We start from the raw sequence: 18,284 nt of genomic DNA, 5'->3' as shown, positions 1-18,284 counted from the left end.
AGCACAGTTTTCTGGAAGAATGTGGAAATCTGTCTTTATATATTTTTAAAAAGACTTGTCTTTCAAAAAAGAGTTTTTAAGCCGGATTATATTTCCTCTCTTTTTATACAGACAAACCAAACGAAACTTCGCCTATGCCCCCTCCCCCTTTCACAGGCATGGAATTTTGTTATTTGTTTGGAGGTTCAATCCGAATTCCTTGTCTGGATTCTGAATCCCCCCCCCAAAAAAAAAACCCTGAAGTATCGGAAATGTTCATTATTTGAGCTTAGAGATGTGATTTTGTTTTTCTGAAAGCATGACTATTTTTACGCCGAATTTATAAGGAGCGTGATTCTAACGGTTTTAAAACTTTGGTTGTGCGAAATAGATTTAACACACACGTCAAGTTCAAGTTAACACGCAAAGGATCGGAATTCTTTAACTTCACCTAGCGATAAAGCTTACATACATTTTAAGATATTCATTTTCATACCTAATAGTCAATCATTCGTTTAATTTATATAATACAGAAGGACACACTTCAGTCTCTGATGTTGTGACACAGGAAACACCCTTGTCTGGTAAGTTTCTTTTCAGTTTCCATTACTTTATTTATGAAAACCTTAGTTGTCGAAATAATGAAAGTGATACAATATGAAAACATATTTGAATGTTTTCCCTTAATTTGCTAGTCCAAGCGATATATTATAGGAAGATTGTGAAAACCATTGTAAAAACAGGGTCGGACTTTAGCGGTAGCCCGCTGGCCAATTGCTAGTCGGAACAGCGGCGGGCTGGCTACGGCAAAGATGAAAAGACAGGAAGAAATAAATCATTAAATTCAGAAGCCAACCTGTATTAATATTTGTGTCTAATTTCATTTACTGTTTAGGCTTAAATTTTTGGATCTGTTTATTAAAAACACTGCCAAGATTTCCTCATGAAACATGTTTTACATGACTATACACATTGTTGTTTATGAGACACTATATAAGAGAACAAACTTGCGGGCTAGTTTAGCCCGGCTGACTAGTGAAAAGTTAAAAATCGAACCCTGCTTCAGTGCATCAATGTTGTCGGGGGACCTTATTTTATTCATTAATTAGATACACCGTTGCCATGGTTGCTCTCTCACTGCTGGACACGCTGACGGCACAAGTAGGATGACAATCGGAACCTTAAAACAAAAATCGGAGCATGTTATTCACCTGCCCCCAGCCTCTTTCAAGAATTAACCATAACATAGAGATCCAGAAAAGTGACTTGTTTAATTACCCCTTTGCATTTTTACTTACTTGTCTTTGGGACAGGCCCGGTTGAACTGGACTACTCAATGACGATTCAACAGAAATTTAAGGACGAGTACAACGACCCAACTTCCACAGAGTATAAGGAACTTGAAAACATGGTTTTGAGTACGGTAAGTGCAATCTAAAAAGCCCCGGGTCAAATTTGACCCGGAATCTGGATCCTATATGGAGCCTGACACTTTCCCGGGTCGCAATGTCAGTTATAGGGTCAAAAGGACAATTTCCAGGTCAAAATAATCCCCCAAAATGAGTAACGATAGAAGTGTCATTTTGAACTGGAAATAAGTGCCATTTTGACCGGGAAAAGGACAATTTTGACCCGGAAAGTGTCTTTTTGACCCGGGGAATGTCATTTTGACCCAGAATGTCATTTTGACCCGGAAAACTGTCAGAACCCATAGGATCCGTATGCCTGGTCAAACTGATCTCACTTTTTCCACCAACATAGAAACAAACCTGAAGATGACTGTGGTAGCTTATGGCAGCTATCATGCAATAATTCTCAATTATATAATGTGCCATTTGTTTTCCAACATCAATGGATCAAGCATGGCTGCTTGAATGTCTTACATCAGTTAACAATTGTTGACTGCTGTGAAGATGCGGGATATGACGTTTTGAACACCCAAGGGGCGCAAAGCACCCTAGGCGTTGGATTCTTTGGCTTTTGTTGTAAAAATCACGAAACAAACAGCAGTAAACACAACAATCATGACAATCGAACGTCAACTCACATGCATGTTGCGTGCTCGAAACAGCTAATCGTCTGCTAGTTCGCTGCTCCCACTCACGCGTGAAAACATGGTGAAAATTGCGTGGGTACCAACGATACATGCGTTTCACACCGTGTGTACCGTACGTACACAGTCTATCATAGCACACAGTTAGTAAGTCTTACTAATGGAGATCAATGGATATCACGTATGTGATATCCCACAGGGAGTGTGCCATGCCTTTTTATAAACTTAACAGGTGATAGTTCTAGGCAATGAAAATACAGTATTCAAGACAGTGGTATAACAATCAAAGTTGTCTTAGCCTTTTTTTTTCTGAACAAAAATTTGATTTACAGATTGACAACATGTTCATGAACAGCGATAAGAGTGGCGTGTATGATGGGTCGGAAGTTCGCGGCTTCAGGTGAGTTGAGTAAAAACTTTTCCAAGTGCTTGAGGGCGCATTGGAAACGGTGATGTGTTCAAGAATCATTAAACTTTCATTTGCCAGCTGAATATTTTGCCAATTCTTGCTTTTTTCCAAAGTGATAATGTCAGCAATGAATTCAAATAACAGTTTTTCTTATTTGGTTTTTCACCAATTCGCTCTGTTCACGCTCCACCATTGTGCCGCGATCTGGCAACTTTACACAATAACCGGTTCAGTGATCTGAACCCCGACCCGGGAATCACTGAACCAGCTATATCTATTGTGTAAAGTTCCCAGATTGAGGCTCGGCATGCCCATGGCGGAAGTGTGAAAAAGGTTCTAGTATAATTTTCGAGCTTAGGTTCTGTCTCGTTGCGGTCCAACTGTCCGTGTGTATTTGTTTCTGTTTTGTGTTTGTCCGTCCAAGGCATCTCGCCACAAGCCTGTAGGCTTCCAGTAGATGCCTTCATATACCTTTATATTTTCACCTCTTTGACAAACTCTTTGATTTATGTACTTAATCTAGTATTCTATGCTTGTATTTATCATATGATTTTGGGTATGGGAATATATGTGAGTTTTGAATTGAAAGCATACCGACCGTATATAACGTTGATTATATAATATTATATTCTTTTAACAAACCCTCTTTTCCAAAAAAGTAACTTCTTATGGTTTTTCATGTTGTGTCACCCTAAGCACATAAAAAGTACTAAAATCAGTCCCATAATTGTAGGGCTCCCCCACAAGGAACGAATGATTGTGTATATTATTTTCATAAAATAATGATGCATAGTAGTACGTACGTTATTATGATGTTTTTCAATTTCATAATTGACTGTACTAGCATGAAAAAAATATATGTTCAAAAGATATGCCGACCCTCCGCTTACGTTGAAGTGCTCAAATCTCTACATTATTTTTAAAGTTCAACATTTTCTATACATTTTCCATTTTCGATGCAGTAATGGAAGCGTCATCGCCAAGGTGTTCAGTCGCTTTAAACGAGCACTAATCCACGCCACTGAGAAACACTCAGACTTGAACAAGGTCCTGGACGTGTTCGTGGATGAGGTCAAGAACCTGATCGAAGAGTTTACCAGTCAACCAGGCTGCTGCAATGGCCTCAAATTCGTCACTGTCATCGTCAATGGAGGTGAGAATTTTGACTGTTCCCTTCCCCATACCAGACATAGGATGTAAGTGCCTGAGCTATCCAGTATTATGTGTGCTGTCAATCACAAGCATAGTCCAGCGAGGTCGGACTTCGCATAAAGCCTGGTATCTGCTTTAAATCCTAAACCGAAGGCATTATGAAGATTAATATCACATATCAACACTTTTTTCTTTAAAGCAAACATCGAACCACCATCACCACCTCAACCAGCAGACCCGGCAACTAATCCACCTACTGCAGCACCAACCGATCCACCAATCGTAGCACCAACTCATCCACCCTCGGATCTACCAACCGCAGCACCAACTCAACCACCAACCGCAGCACCAACTCATCCACTAACCGCAGCACCAACTCAAATACCGACTATTGCACCAACTCAACCACCAACAGCAGCAGCTACTCAACTACCGACTATTGGTCCAACTCAACCACCAACTGAAGCATCAACAATTGCTGGTATTTTCATGTTTAGTCAGAAGTTTTAGTCAGTTAAGTTTCCTCGTCTCAGTGTGCGACAGCTTTTGGTCTTCTTAATGCCTATCACTGACCCAGTGTCACACGTGGGCCGGGTATAGTGCTATCCTACAGGGCACAAGCGTCAAAGCACAACAGTGCAGTGGCACTGACAATTAAGTTGGCGGCGCCTCAAAGCCTTTTGTGTCCATACACCTTGGACTGGATGGCCAGATCCGCCACTCATCAGATGTTTACGTCACGCCGGAGGGTGGAGTTACTTGGAACAGGCCATTTTGGGGGGCGGGTGTATGCAGCTTGCGGCAGCGCCGTTGGCCACTTTTAGACTGGTGTGACAGAAACGTTGGATCAGCTTTCTCGGAAGCAGAAAAGCAGAAAAGTGGATTTGTCCAAAACGTTCAAAGGTAGAAAAATGCATTTTACAAAAACGTCTGATCTGCTTTTCTGCTATTTTGAAAGCAGAAAAGCAGATGTCCACTTTTGAACCAACGTGACAAAATGTTCAATCTGCTTTTCTGGTAGCAGAAAATCAGATGTCCACTTTTGAAACGCCAGTGAAGGGCAAAAAGTAAAACTTGCTTTCTGGTAGCAAAAAAGCCGAAAAGTAGAAAAATGCGTTTTAGCAAAACGTTCAATCTGCTTTTCTGGTAGCAGAAAAGCAGAAAATTAGAAAAATGCATTTGAACAAAATGTTCAATCTGCTTTTCTGCTATTCTGTTAGCAGAAAAGCAGATGTCCATACTGTCGGTGTAAAAAGAACCGTAACAAGTTGATTAAACGTAACAAAATGTTGCCTTCTTTCATTTAATGCATTTTAATATCACCATTGGAAACCGGACTTGCAGAAATTGCTGTACACGTTAGCATTAATATCATGAGAATTTTTGTTGTGATTACAGGCTGTGTGTTGAACTCTTGTCTGAACAACGGGACATGTCAACCATTCGGAAGCGATGGCTTCATCTGTGAATGTCTTGATGGGTTTGTTGGCACGAGTTGTGAAACAGGTTAGGGCTATCATTCACTGTATTCAAATACATAATTTAGTAGTTTTAAACAATATAAAACTATTATTTCTAAATTTCATTTTCTTGGGGGTGGGGGGGGGGGGGTTCTAACACAGTGCCAAATCTTGTCAATCTTTTGATGAGAGGAACGAGGAAGTCGAAATTACTTCACCATCCTATCCAAGCAACTACCAGAACAATCTGGACATCCAGTGGATCATCCAAACAGCGGAGGACCTGGGAATCCTCCTCAGTTTCCACGCTTTTAACGCGGAGAGTTGTTGCGACCATCTGAGTGCCGGGGAGGGCCGCGACTCTACTGTCACCTCCACAAGGGTCTTCCGTCGGAGTGGGAGCAGTCCCCCGCCTGATCAGGTTGGGGACTGCTCCCACTCCGACGGACCCTTGTGGAGGAGACAGGCTCTCAACCGGCAATGCCATGTGGCTGAGGTTCACAGCTGATGGTAGTGTCACCAGAAGATTTCTCTTTATCAGCTCGAAGCATTCGATCTGGTAAGAGCAGAGTGAATGAAATTGAGTGATTTATCGGCTATTCCACACCAGTAAACAATACATTCTTAATTAACAAATTAAACCCCGGTTCATACTTCATGCGAATGCGAAGCAAATTTGACGTCATGAAACATATTCGCTGCGAAATTCGCCCGAGTTGAAATAAGTTCAACTTTTACGAATTCGCAGCGCGAATTCTCCTCATGACGTCACAACATCGCGTTCGCTTTCGCTTTCGCACGAATACGAACCAGCCTCAAGACGGCATTTAATGGAAAATGTTTTCAATATTTGGAATCATCGTTTTTGTGTCCCAAATGATTATATAAACCATTGCAATATTGATGCTGTTTTTGGTGTCTTAACCAAGAATAAACCCCTGTTTTTCTCAAAGAAAATAAAGCCTTTGTGTGTTTCTCTAACTGCGCTTTCTCACTTTTAATTAGGAAAGTGGCCCAAGACGATTTTCAACCCTTGAGTTCAATGAAGCATAGCGTTTGTACTAATGCATAGATTGGAATGAAATAAAGTTTGTATGGTACATTGGTTATCTGACTTTAAGAGGTAGTTTGAAAATATTCCAAAACTCACATGCAGTATATTAATTTGTTTTCAACAATATATTAATTGGTTTTTTTTTGTGGGACAACCTGCAGATTCCGCTCCTTTACCGCTTGATTCAAGTACACAGTGGACCGTCACTATATCGAACACCGCTATACCAAACATTCGGCTATACCAAACATCAGCCTTGGCCCCAAACTTTTTGTACAAACGTACCGAACATTGTTGTTGGAAATGTCAACAGAAGAGCGACAAATGGCTATTATTTCCCGGTTTTTCCCCATCGATTAGTAGGAAAAGCCACCTATGTAAGCTCAAAAACTGTGTACATGGTTTAATAGTCGCACGTGTTTAAAGTCGTCTTCAGTAACTACCAAGGCGTACTTGGTAAAGTTGAAGTTCTGCTAAGGGATTGAAAATATTAATGGATACGTTTGGCGACTCCGCGTGTGATTTGTAAATGCAACAACACTGTAACAATGATCAAAAGAAGGCGCCACTAATGTGTGAAAATCGCTATACTGAATGCTACTTAAGAAGGCCTACCAGTCAGATTGAAGCACTATCTAATTTGGTTATCGTAAATACTACATAGGTAGAGGCCTACGGCTAAGCTTATACTTTTCCGTGCCTAGTGTAATTAAATGTCATCATGTTTCACGCAACAAAACACCCTTCAAAGGCTTGTCTGCGAGTTTTGAATTCACAGATGAACTTTGCACGGCTTAATTAGTATTCTAAGCCAATGGCCGTTTTCAGAGGTCGTAAATGACGATGAAAAATGTATTCGAAGGTCGGATCATTGGAGGTGGATTGGGTTTATCAGCCCTTCCTCAACTGACCAGTGCATTTCATTTACATGACTGATAAAGTCCCCAGTTTCCTGAATGACGTCATCACTCAATATTCTTACTCACGATTCATTGCTAATTAGCTTTTTTAGAAAAAAACTGCATTATTTTGTCCACCCCGACCGCAATTTAAACAAAACTTGGACTGCAGCACATGCAGCAACCCTTCTTCAAAAACCCTTGATCCGCGACTGAGGTGGTTTATACAATTTGCTTGATCTCGTGTCTGTCACATTTTGCATCCAGCTGTCTTTCAGTGTGAGGCATTCGGTTACGACTTTGGTGAATCTGAGACATGCGATGGCGTCCTTCAGTGTCCAAATGGCGATGACGAAAAGGGTTGTGGTAAGATTTTTGTTCATTATTCGATTATCGTATATAATAAGTGATTAGAAAATGTATTTTCGTTCCCGACATGTCAAATAAATACTTATTGTATTACGTATTTTTGTTCCCAGAGAATTCGGAATTTTGTCCAGCTCAAGATCTCACTGCCTTTATATTCATCAATGTTTGGTTAGATTAAGTCTCAAACTAATGACAAATAATACTGTGCAACGTTTTTACAGCTGAGACTGGGCGACATATAGTTGCTAAATCAAAGTTTGTCATTTCATAGAGTGCGGTGTACATGAGTACCAGTGCCGTAACACTATCTGTGTGAGTCCGGCTGATGCGGAATGCAACGGAGTCGCTGAGTGTCTGGATTATTCAGACGAAGGAGTTAATTGTAATGACGGTAAGAAAAGATAGTTGAAAACCTTATATTCTGATGAACCATGTGTCTCATTTTATCTGTTGAGACTCTTCTGAATTCCGGTGAAACAGTGATACAGGACAAAAGAGGAACGTCTTTTGCTGCATGATGTCAAAAGTAATCATACGATTCTTAAGAATTAAAATTTAGTTAGCATGAAAACTGCGTGTGAAACTTTTTTTTTATCCTTTACATCCATAACACGTGACCTGAAGCCCTTTCACTATTTTTGTTTATTTTCTTTTTAGCTTACTGCGTAGAAATCGACAGCGATGAATGCCTTGCCATCCTGCCTTATAATACAACCTACTTCCCGAATGACCTTGCGACCAACAACTCCATCAATGAATATCTGTCTCAACTCACGACCAACTGCACCGATAGTGAGAGACTTGCTCTGTGTATGGCGTTATTCCCGGAGTGTCCTCGGTTTGGTTCCCAACGCAGGGTCTGCGCATCACTGTGTTCCAGGGCCTTAGAATGTGTCGGTATGGACACCGACTCTACTCCTTTACACTGCGATATGTATCCGGACCGGGGTGTGTTGTCCACCTCAGATGGTTGTCTCTATGACGAAGAAGGTAAACTAAAATGCCTGACGCCATGATGACGTCATCAAGATGCATATAGATATGGTCTGAACATCCCTGAAACTTTGTGGAATATGTTGCTTGTATATATACAGAGAAGTAACGTAATTTTGAGCCTTTCTCTTTTTCTTCGATGCACAACATGACTCATCTAAATTCAAAGAAAGTTGACATCAAAGTCCACACATACATAGACCATTGCCTGGAAAAGTGTGTCTTAAAATGGCGTCAGAGTCAACAACATCGACACTTAGCACTTTTCTTTCCTCCATTTTGCTCTTTGCGATGTAATTAACTCGGGCATGTCTATCAAAATCGAAACTGGAAAGCTAAGCTCTATTCACATTTTGACGCAAAGACATCTTCTTTTTTAAGGTAGGCCTAATTCTTTTTTTTTTAAATGGTGATTGCCAAATACATACTGAATATCCATAACATGCAGATGTTGTGCAGACAGGAGATTGTGGACGTCGTCCAGCTGCCTCGCCCTCTCTCAATCCTTTCAGTCGTATCGTTGGTGGCGCCCCGTCACACATCGCCAACTGGCCCTGGATTGGTTCATATCAACTTTCTCACGGACTTCACTGGTGTGGTGCAACGTTAATCAGCCCACGTTGGGCAGTCACTGCGGCGCACTGTGGGTGAGTGTTAGACACCATTTAAAATTTAAACCTGCATACAGTGTTATGTCGAATAATTTTGACATGGTCCCGTATGGGAGTGTCAGTGTGGCCTAATGGATAAAGGGTTCATGACTGATGACTCATGATCATAGAATCAGGGGTTCTAATACAGCTGCTGGCCATAGGTTGTGTCCTTGGGCATGCCACTTTACCCGCATTTGCCTCTAGCTCTCTCCACCCAAGAGTATAATACTGTCATTAGCATGTCGTATTATTTTAAAGCTCTTAAGGACAACATGACACCTCTTCGTATAATGCCTAAACGACAACAGAATGGTTACGTCCAGCATGAACCAAGGTTGCCAGTTTCAAAGAGTGTCAGCAAATTTCTTGCGGAAGCAAGATTTATTTAGGATCGAAAACAATGTTAACTCTTGTTTAAAATGAGCAGAAAATATTTAAAGATGAAACAATTTCCACTTGGAATCTTTTTTTTATTGTCCTTTCGCAGCCGAAACCATCAGATAGTGTTTGGCAGTTCACTTTTGGATACTCCGTCCGATTATCCCCACGGCTATCGCATTGCACAGTTTTTCATTCATCCCGAATACGACGACTTGACTCATAAAAATGATATTGCACTAGTGAAGTTAGCTACACCTGTACGATACACTGACACCATCCAACCAGCTTGCTTGGAAACCGAAGACGACGAAGTGGACAAGTACGACACGTGCCATGTGGCAGGATGGGGCCACACTTCATTCGGAGGTAAAATTAAAGATTTGTGATTTATGACTGCAGTTCAAACTGTATTGGACGAGCTCTTGGTAACCTCAATGCTGAACGGAGCCGCTGCTTACATATCTTCTCATCTCATCCAATATTGAAACAAATCTCTTGGCAATTAAATTTGGACAAGTGTACATTATCATGGGCGTCGCCAGGATTTTTTCTAGAGGGGGGCAAACAATTTGCTTGCCAAAAAATGCTTGTATTTCCCAACACATTCTCGATTTATCAGTTTTAGAGGGGGGCAGGGACATTTTTTTTTTTTTTTGCTTTTCCGGGGGGGGGGGGGGGGGGGCAAGTGCCCCCCCCCCCCCCCCCCCTCCCCTCGCAACGCCTATGTACATTATTCAAGCCAACTTACTATCTGTTTTGCAGGGAATGTTTCTCCAGTGTTAAAAGAGGCAAGTGTGCCGCTGATATCATTGGAGCAGTGCAAGGCGTACCTTGGGGGACGTCTCTTCATCTCCCCCGATCAAATTTGTGCTGGGGGTCGGAGTAATGACACTTGTCAAGTAAGTAATATCGCAATAAGAAGATCCAGGTTTTCATTAAAGTCATGAAAAGTTGCTATTTTTGTAAAAATACAATCAAGCATTAACCTGTACATGACATCTGGGGAACCTCTGATGGTCACCTCCCACACATCCCGGTCCAGCGTCAGCGTCCTCAGCTCAGCGGTATCTTGATGCGCTGCGTCCCTCTTCAGCTGGTTGACGTACGAGAGTCTCCTCTTGCCCCTGCTCCTAGCTCCATCAATGAGTTCCCACAGTACTAGCGGTCTCATAGCTAGAGCTCTGGCTGATGCACACAGTGGCCTGCTAGCCTCATCTTCCACTCCCTGACCTTAGCAGAAACTCTGGGCAGGGTGTCATAGAGCTGGATATTAGGCACACGGTCTTCTCAACTGACGTCGAGTGCCATCCGAGAACGTGTCGACTGAAGCTCTCACATCGTCATCACATGACAGTGATTTTAGTTGAGATAGATTCTCTATCATTTGTAAATGTAGAAGTTTAACTTATTTTAGTTTTAAGTTATCTTTGGTTTTGCCACACTTCTGATTTAGAATAAAGGAATCTTTAGACACCACATGGACAAGCTGTATTCTTCCCAACTTCACAATTTTAGTATAACTTCCGCAGGTGCCATTCCTGATATTTACACTTCGGGTGTAACATAGTATGGTGGAATTGATATGCATATTTAAATGGGGTGCTGTGGTCCAATGGTTACGGTGTTCGACTCGTGTGCCGTGGTACATGGGTTTGAAGCCTGGCCGTGGGAACATGGTGCTTATGCTCTTAAGCAAGGCACTTTACCATTATTGCTTCGTCCTTCGGATGGGACGCAAAGCCGTAGGTCCCGTGTGTTGTGTAATGCAGTAAAGAACCCAGTTACACTTATGGCTAAGAGAAGGGGTTTGCCCCGGTGTTTCTGGCAGTGGCTGCAATATGCGCCGCAGCACCTTGTAAATCCTTATAAAGGTGCTACATAATGGGTCTCATAGTTCTCATTATAAACTTGAGGGCCTCCATGGAAAGCAGTGCCTTGCACTGATTGGAGTTTACCCTCATTAAAGATGACGTTAAAAAACTATTAATTCAAAACAACGCACGCAGTTTAAATTCAAATTCCAAATTTCGCACTCATATAGATTTATATTGAGTGACCCATAATATGTCTGTTTTGTATACTTTTCGCTTTATTTGTTAATTGAGATGTGTTAAAATGTCTATTTAAGGGCGACAGTGGAGGTCCTTTGGTCTGTCGTGGAGCAAACGGACGCTGGAAGTTGGTTGGTATTACGAGTACAGGTATCGGATGTGGTGGCGTCACGCCGGGTATTTACACAAGAGTCTCCAAGTACGTGGACTTCATCAGATTCACAATCGCTTCAGGTAAATTGGAAGTCCCTCTACTACTTCGTTTTCTACTGAAGGTTTGCCCAATACCTTATGATGTCAGTGGACACATGTCATAGGCCTACATGGACAGTGGACACATGTTACATGCCAACGATGAAACCCTAATCTATCCGATCGCACACAAGCCCGCATTGCATACTGGTTGTATACATGTACATGTACATACTATGTCCACGCACTGCCCGAGTCACCTCGGATCGCAGCCTTGATTATTCTGTAACTTTTGGGTTTGATGTTTGTCTCCATAATCTCACTACAATCAAACTGTAATCGATATCGAACTTCATCGTTATTGTCAATTAAAAAAGGAGGCTGCAATTTAATTATGCACTTTTGGGGTATTTTTGTTTCCTAATATACAGCATTTCAGCCGTGTACCACGGATCAGTTTGACTGTGGGGATTACGTTTGTATCGACGGTCATTCACGTTGTGATAGCCAATACGATTGTATCAATGCAATCGACGAGGAACTGTGTGGTAAGTTTTTAGCTAAGAGCTGTGGTTCAGAAACTTTTCCATACCGCGGTTGGACAAATTGTCGCCATGCGTATTATGATACTGCCAGAAAAGGTAAACAGACCTAAAAATTGGAAACTGGACTTGCAGAAATTGCTGTACACGCTGGCGTTAATATCATGAGTATTTTTTGTTGTGATTACAGGCTGTGTGTTAAACTCTTGTCTGAACAACGGGACGTGTCATCCAATTGGAAGCTATGGCTTCAACTGTGATTGTCCTGATGGGTTTGTTGGTACGAGGTGTGAACAAGGTAATTGACTCTCATTCACTGTTTTCAAATATATAATTAAATAGTTTTAAACAGTAATAAACCATTATTTCTAAATTTCATTTTCTTGGGGGGGGGTTCTTACACAGACCCACATCCCATCAATCTTTTGGAGAACGAGGCAGTCGAAATTACTTCACCATCCTATCCAAGCAACTACCAGAACAATCTGAACAGCCAATGGATCATCCAAACAGCAGAGGACCTGGGAATCCTCCTCAGTTTCCACGCTTTCGACACGGAGAGATGTTGTGATTATCTGAGTGCTGGGGATGGCCGCAACTCTACTAACTCTGCCACAAGGGTGTTCCGTTTGAGTGGGAGCAGTCTCCCGCCTGATACGCTCTCAACCGGCAATGCCATGTGGCTGAGGTTCACATCTGATGGTAGTGTCACCAGAATGGGTTTCTCTTTATCAGCTCGAAGCATTCGATCAGCTGGTAAGAGCAGAGTGAAGGGAATTGAGTGATTTATAGGCTAATGCACAGCAGTAAAGCATAGCATCCTTTAGAGAGATTTAGAGATTAAACCCCGGTTCATACTTCATGCGAATGCGAAGCAAATTTGACGTCATGAAACACATTCGCTGCGAAATTCGCCAGAGTTGAAATAAGTTCAACTTTTACGAATTCGCACCGTGAATACTCCTGATGCCGTCACAACATCGTTTTCGTTTTCGCTTTCGCGTGAATTTGAACCAGCCTTCAGACGGCCTTTAATGTTGAATGTCTTGGATATTTCCATCGTTTTTGTGTTCCAAATGATCATATAAACCTTTGCAATATTATTGCTGTTTTTGGTGTCTTAACCTAGAATAAACCCCTTTTTTTCTCTCGTTAAAACTAGGCTGTATATTAAACTCATGTTTGAACAACGGGACGTGTCAACCAGTAGGGAGGTCTGGCTTCAACTGTGAATGTGCTGCTGGGTTTGAAGGCACGAAGTGTGAAGCGGGTAAGAATGATTGCATGAACTTGAGCTCAGAACCCTAATTGCAACATCAAAGGACACCTGCTTGATATGATATTAATTTGATTTGTTTCAAACAATGGTTATTGTTTCCTTCCGGAACAGTGAGTATCTTCGTCGGTGAAAACGAAACAGTTGAAGTCACTTCGCCAGGTTATCCAGACAGGTTGCCAAGAGAAGATGCAGCCATTTGGATCATCCAGACAGACGAAGACATGAAGATACTAGTTGATTTCAATGATTTGACCACTGATTACTACGACTACTGGAAAGTTGGAGATGGAGTCGATATCGATGAGTTTACTTTTCTGTCATGGAGTCGACGAACGCATCCCCTTCCGAATCTACTTTCGCATGGAAGCGCCCTCTGGATTTCGTTGTCGTTTTCTTATTCCTTCGGCACGAGAGGATCATTGTTCTTCGATGTAGCTAGCGTTCAATACACAGGTATATGCGAGGCTGAACATTTCTCTTTTCTAATATTTTTTTTGGCACCCAGAAAATGCTGCTTACGATGACTTAATGACTTGAATGACCTTGAATGTAATTTGTATGATGAACGTAAAACATTACTTTTGGCCTTTTTTCCCCTTTTTGTTATTTAGAATCTCTGACATGTTCTGCTGCTGAAATTGATTGTGGGCATTCTGTCTGCATCAACAGTGCCTGGCGGTGTGACAGTTATGATGACTGCCTCGATGGCAGTGACGAAGATTTTTGTGGTAACTATTATGCTTGAATTACTGTAGGCTTTGTCGCGGACAAAGTGAGAATCCGCACAACATTGGAATTCCCACTGGTCCGGTTGGGCAATGTGGGAATTCTAATACTGCCTGAGGAGGAATGCATCCAAAACTTATTGTTCAACGTACTTTGATGATTGTCATGCGAACCTTTACACAGAAGCATATTGTGCCAGTAAAATTTTGATTTTATTTTGTTGTAGATAAGGGGTTGTTAAAATCACCCATTGTTAATATTCCTACATTGCGCTGAACCTGGGCAAAGTGGGAATTTCCGTCAATGTCGATGTAACTGCCATAGTAAGGGTGTTGACATTACTATTTCTCCATTGCGTTACTACTAAACCTGGGCAAAGTGGGAATTTTGATAATTTGATTTACTTTTCTATAGGTAAGGGGTGTTGAATTTACCCATGGGTAATATTCCAACATTGCGCTACTACAGAAACCAGGCAAATGGGGATATTACTAATGGACACTTTAAACAGCCGTTATACTTTAGCAAATTAAATTAAAGTAGATCGAAATTCCCACTTTTCCCAGGTTCTGTATTAAGGTACATTGTGCCAACATTCTCGATGTTTCATTTACAGACGTCTTACCTGTAGCAGGTTGATCGAAATTCTCACTTATCTCAGGAGCGCAATGTAGGAATAGTACATAAAACAACATTCCCACTTTGCCGCGCGCAGTGTTTGAATTCCCACTTGCCCTGGGCAAATTCAAAATTCACCCAGATTAATTCCACATTGTGCGGGACAGGCGTGATGGGTTAAACCAGTGAACGAAGATAATACATGAACTTTAATATAAGATCGTCCAAAATGTCACAATGTGGTTGCACGTTTGGCCTCATTCAGAAATTCTCTTTGGCAAATACAGACACATTATGTCCAGGGTAAAAAAAAATGAACGGCAGAATATTAATCAAACATAACTGATTGAATTATATATCCACGCGTTTGACTGAGTAAACTGCGACTTTGCTGTTATTTTATGTAATAAGTTGTACTAAGCGAGTTGATATTAACATGATTTTTAAAAAAAATGAGTTTTTGTGTGTGATTATTTTAGGTTGTGTGCTTAACTCTTGTCTGAACAACGGGACGTGTCAACCAATTGGAAGGAATGACTTCAACTGTGAATGTCCTGATGGGTTTGCAGGTGCGAGATGTGAAATAGGTAAGAACTATCAATCACTGGTATTCAAATGTACAATTTCAAATGCAACTTCGATGAAATTGAATACAAGAATAAAAAAAAAAATTAAATTCGCTTTTTGTGGGTTTTAAAACAGAGTCAATTATACGTATCAATCTTTCGGAGAACGAGGCAGTCGAAATTACTTCACCATCCTATCCAAGCTACTACCAGAACGATCTGGACATCCAGTGGATCATCCAAACAGCACAAGACCTGAGAATCCGCCTCAGTTTCCACGCTTTCGACACGGAGGATTGTTGCGATTATCTGGAGGTTGGAAATGGCCGCGACTCTACTAACTCCTCCACAAGGGTCTTCCTTCAGAGTGGGAGCAGTCTCCCGCCTGATACGCTCTCAACCGGCAATGCCATGTGGCTGAGGTTCACATCTGATGAGACTGTCACTGGAGAAGGTTTTTCTCTATCAGCTCAAAGCGTTCAACCAACCGGTAAGAACATGTTGAAGTGAAAACCAATCTTTCATAGATATTTAATACTGCATTTACTGAACTTGTACCATTTACTGCATCTATACAGAACCACAATTTCTTCTGTCATTTTTTTTCTATTCAACTCTCAGATCTTTCCAAGTGAGCTCATCAAGTCTGCTTCCCTGAAGTGTTTCAGCCATATAGAGAGCAAGTATCGCTGGCGATGACAGGCATTACTATTAGATTTGCTACACGAAGAGGTAACTATAGTGGCATCATGTTTTATATCTTTCATTTTCTCCTAAAGTCTTCTTTATTAAGACTTGCCTGTTTGCCAGCTTGTTGGCCTACTCATAAGCTGGCAAAATAATGTATAGTCAGTGTAGAATTTCTCATCTTAAATATCTGCTTTAAATTTACAAGATTCGCGGACACGTTCATATGGTGGTCCTCAAAAAGTTACAGAAAGGGTTATATCAAGAACCATTAACCGGATTCCAATTTGGTCAATTCCAAATTAAAATTTGGTTAGTCTTTGGGATGTATCCTTTCAGTAATTGAAAACAATAACTAGATATTTTTGGACTAATAAAATACCTATATTGTGCGCTTTCATGTATATTTTGGAAATATTTCAGACAGGTCTTTTTGAGTCTTAGTTATCGTTCGGCTAAGAGTAAATCTGCATTATCGTCATTTGGGAATTCGGGAAAATGTTATAAAACTGTTACAAAAAAATTGAACTTCGGAAGCAGTACGGAGATTCTGGCGGACCAAATATTATTTAGTATTACTTAAATTATGTGTTCCAGAATTCTTGTCATCAGGAATTTTTAAATAATTTTAATTTACTTGCTTTCTGTTGTACTGCAGAAAATTGTTCTATTATACACAGGAAAACGATCGTTATATTGTACATGTATATGCACTTTAGTGAGAACATTCGCCCGCAGTTTACATATGATTATGTATTTGATTACTACATATAATTATGTATTATGACATTGGATTTTTCTTCAAAATGGTACAATCCACATATAGCAAAATCAGAAAGATTAGTTTGTAATCAAGAATTTTATTGTTTTCATTTCATTCAATTTTTGTTTAAATTTACCGCAGAAAATCATGATTTACCCAGAGATACGTTTATTAATCCGTACATCCCCTTATTAGAACTGATTTGGGATACTCGGAATACTATTAAGAATTGGGTATTTTTTTTTATTTTACCTTTTACACGATTATATACCATACATGTAGTTCCCTTTTTATTGCAAAATGTCGCCCTCAATTTGCTCACACTAAACTGGAACATTCTATGATGTATGCAATCTATATGTAGGATAATCAGAATTGGTGGGATTTGTTAATCGAGAATTTTAATATTTTAAATTTTATTTTTTTTACTGCAGAAAATGTTTCTATTAAAGCTATTATAGCAATACGTTTGTAATACCATAGTTCCCTTTTATCGCAAAAGATTGACCGCTATATGTTCTCGATTGGAATGTTCTATGTAGGGCATATGCGGGCCACATAGTACTGGGTATAATCAGAATGCTATTTTGTATTTCAAATTTGTGTAATCGAGAATTGTAAATATTTGTAAAACATCTGTTTTGTTTTTACTACCTAAAATTATTCTATTCATACACAGATATACCGTGGGTGCCTTGGATGCAAATGATCGCCCGCGATGTATATATTCTAGATATATTCTACAGGGTGACCCCACACAAGTTTTGCAAGCAGACATCTTTAAATTTCTCAAAATATATCCAACATCAGCATTTCGTGTTGATGGAATACCGGTATATTGTTTGTATTCTTGTGTATAATCACAGTGAACATTTGATGAAAATCCATTCATGCAAATGGATTACTACAGATTATAAGTGGCAATTTTCACCGTTCCAATGTGATATACACAGCTGATGAAAAGACCCATTGCAGAGTGCCGGTTTAGCGACTTCGAATTGTATTGAAAAATTGGTTGAAAACACGCACTTTTATAACCTGTTACAGCTCTGGTTTGCAGGAATTGGTTTCCATGACATTTTCACAGATTTTTTTTCCATTTTAACAAGAGTAGGCCTATAATGAAATACTAACGTTAGATACTTTTGGGAATTTTAACGATATTCGCCTACACAACTTGTTGAGGGTCACCCTGTTGCATGCATGCAACATCCACGCATGGGATAATTAGAATGCTACTTAGAATTGTGTAAATGTTTATTCCAGAATTATTTTCTGTTAACGAGAATTTTATTTCAGTTTCATTAAAAAGATATATCACTGCATGAAATCATTCTGTTATACACATAGAGATATTTATTATTCTTAAGTTGCTTTTTAGTTCCAACATTTAATTGGAATGATAATTTACAACAATACATTAACCCTATGTTGATATGCCAAAAAAACTTAAATATT

General features: G+C 40.3%; 1 protein-coding gene across 1 annotated transcript; it reads left to right on the top strand.

Moving 5' to 3' along the window:
- Positions 1 to 501: 501 nt before the first annotated feature.
- LOC119745130 lies at positions 502 to 18,159 on the top strand. Its single transcript, XM_038221353.1, has 22 exons — positions 502 to 563; positions 1,293 to 1,402; positions 2,365 to 2,432; positions 3,404 to 3,594; positions 3,793 to 4,074; positions 4,992 to 5,099; positions 7,274 to 7,372; positions 7,647 to 7,766; positions 8,033 to 8,365; positions 8,817 to 9,015; positions 9,509 to 9,768; positions 10,165 to 10,301; positions 11,531 to 11,687; positions 12,077 to 12,193; positions 12,378 to 12,485; positions 12,593 to 12,943; positions 13,350 to 13,457; positions 13,578 to 13,919; positions 14,078 to 14,194; positions 15,290 to 15,397; positions 15,513 to 15,866; positions 15,998 to 18,159. Exons 2-22 carry the CDS (start codon positions 1,316 to 1,318, stop codon positions 16,009 to 16,011), a joined length of 3,660 nt encoding a protein of 1,219 aa, XP_038077281.1. The 5' UTR covers positions 502 to 563; positions 1,293 to 1,315; the 3' UTR covers positions 16,012 to 18,159.
- Positions 18,160 to 18,284: the final 125 nt, after the last annotated feature.

This window comes from Patiria miniata, unplaced genomic scaffold, assembly GCF_015706575.1.
Source record: "Patiria miniata isolate m_02_andy unplaced genomic scaffold, ASM1570657v1 HiC_scaffold_7, whole genome shotgun sequence".
Taxonomy (NCBI): Eukaryota; Metazoa; Echinodermata; class Asteroidea; order Valvatida; family Asterinidae; genus Patiria; species Patiria miniata.
The sequence above is the reverse complement of the archived record's forward strand: the minus strand, read 5'-3'. Positions and strand labels throughout refer to the sequence as shown.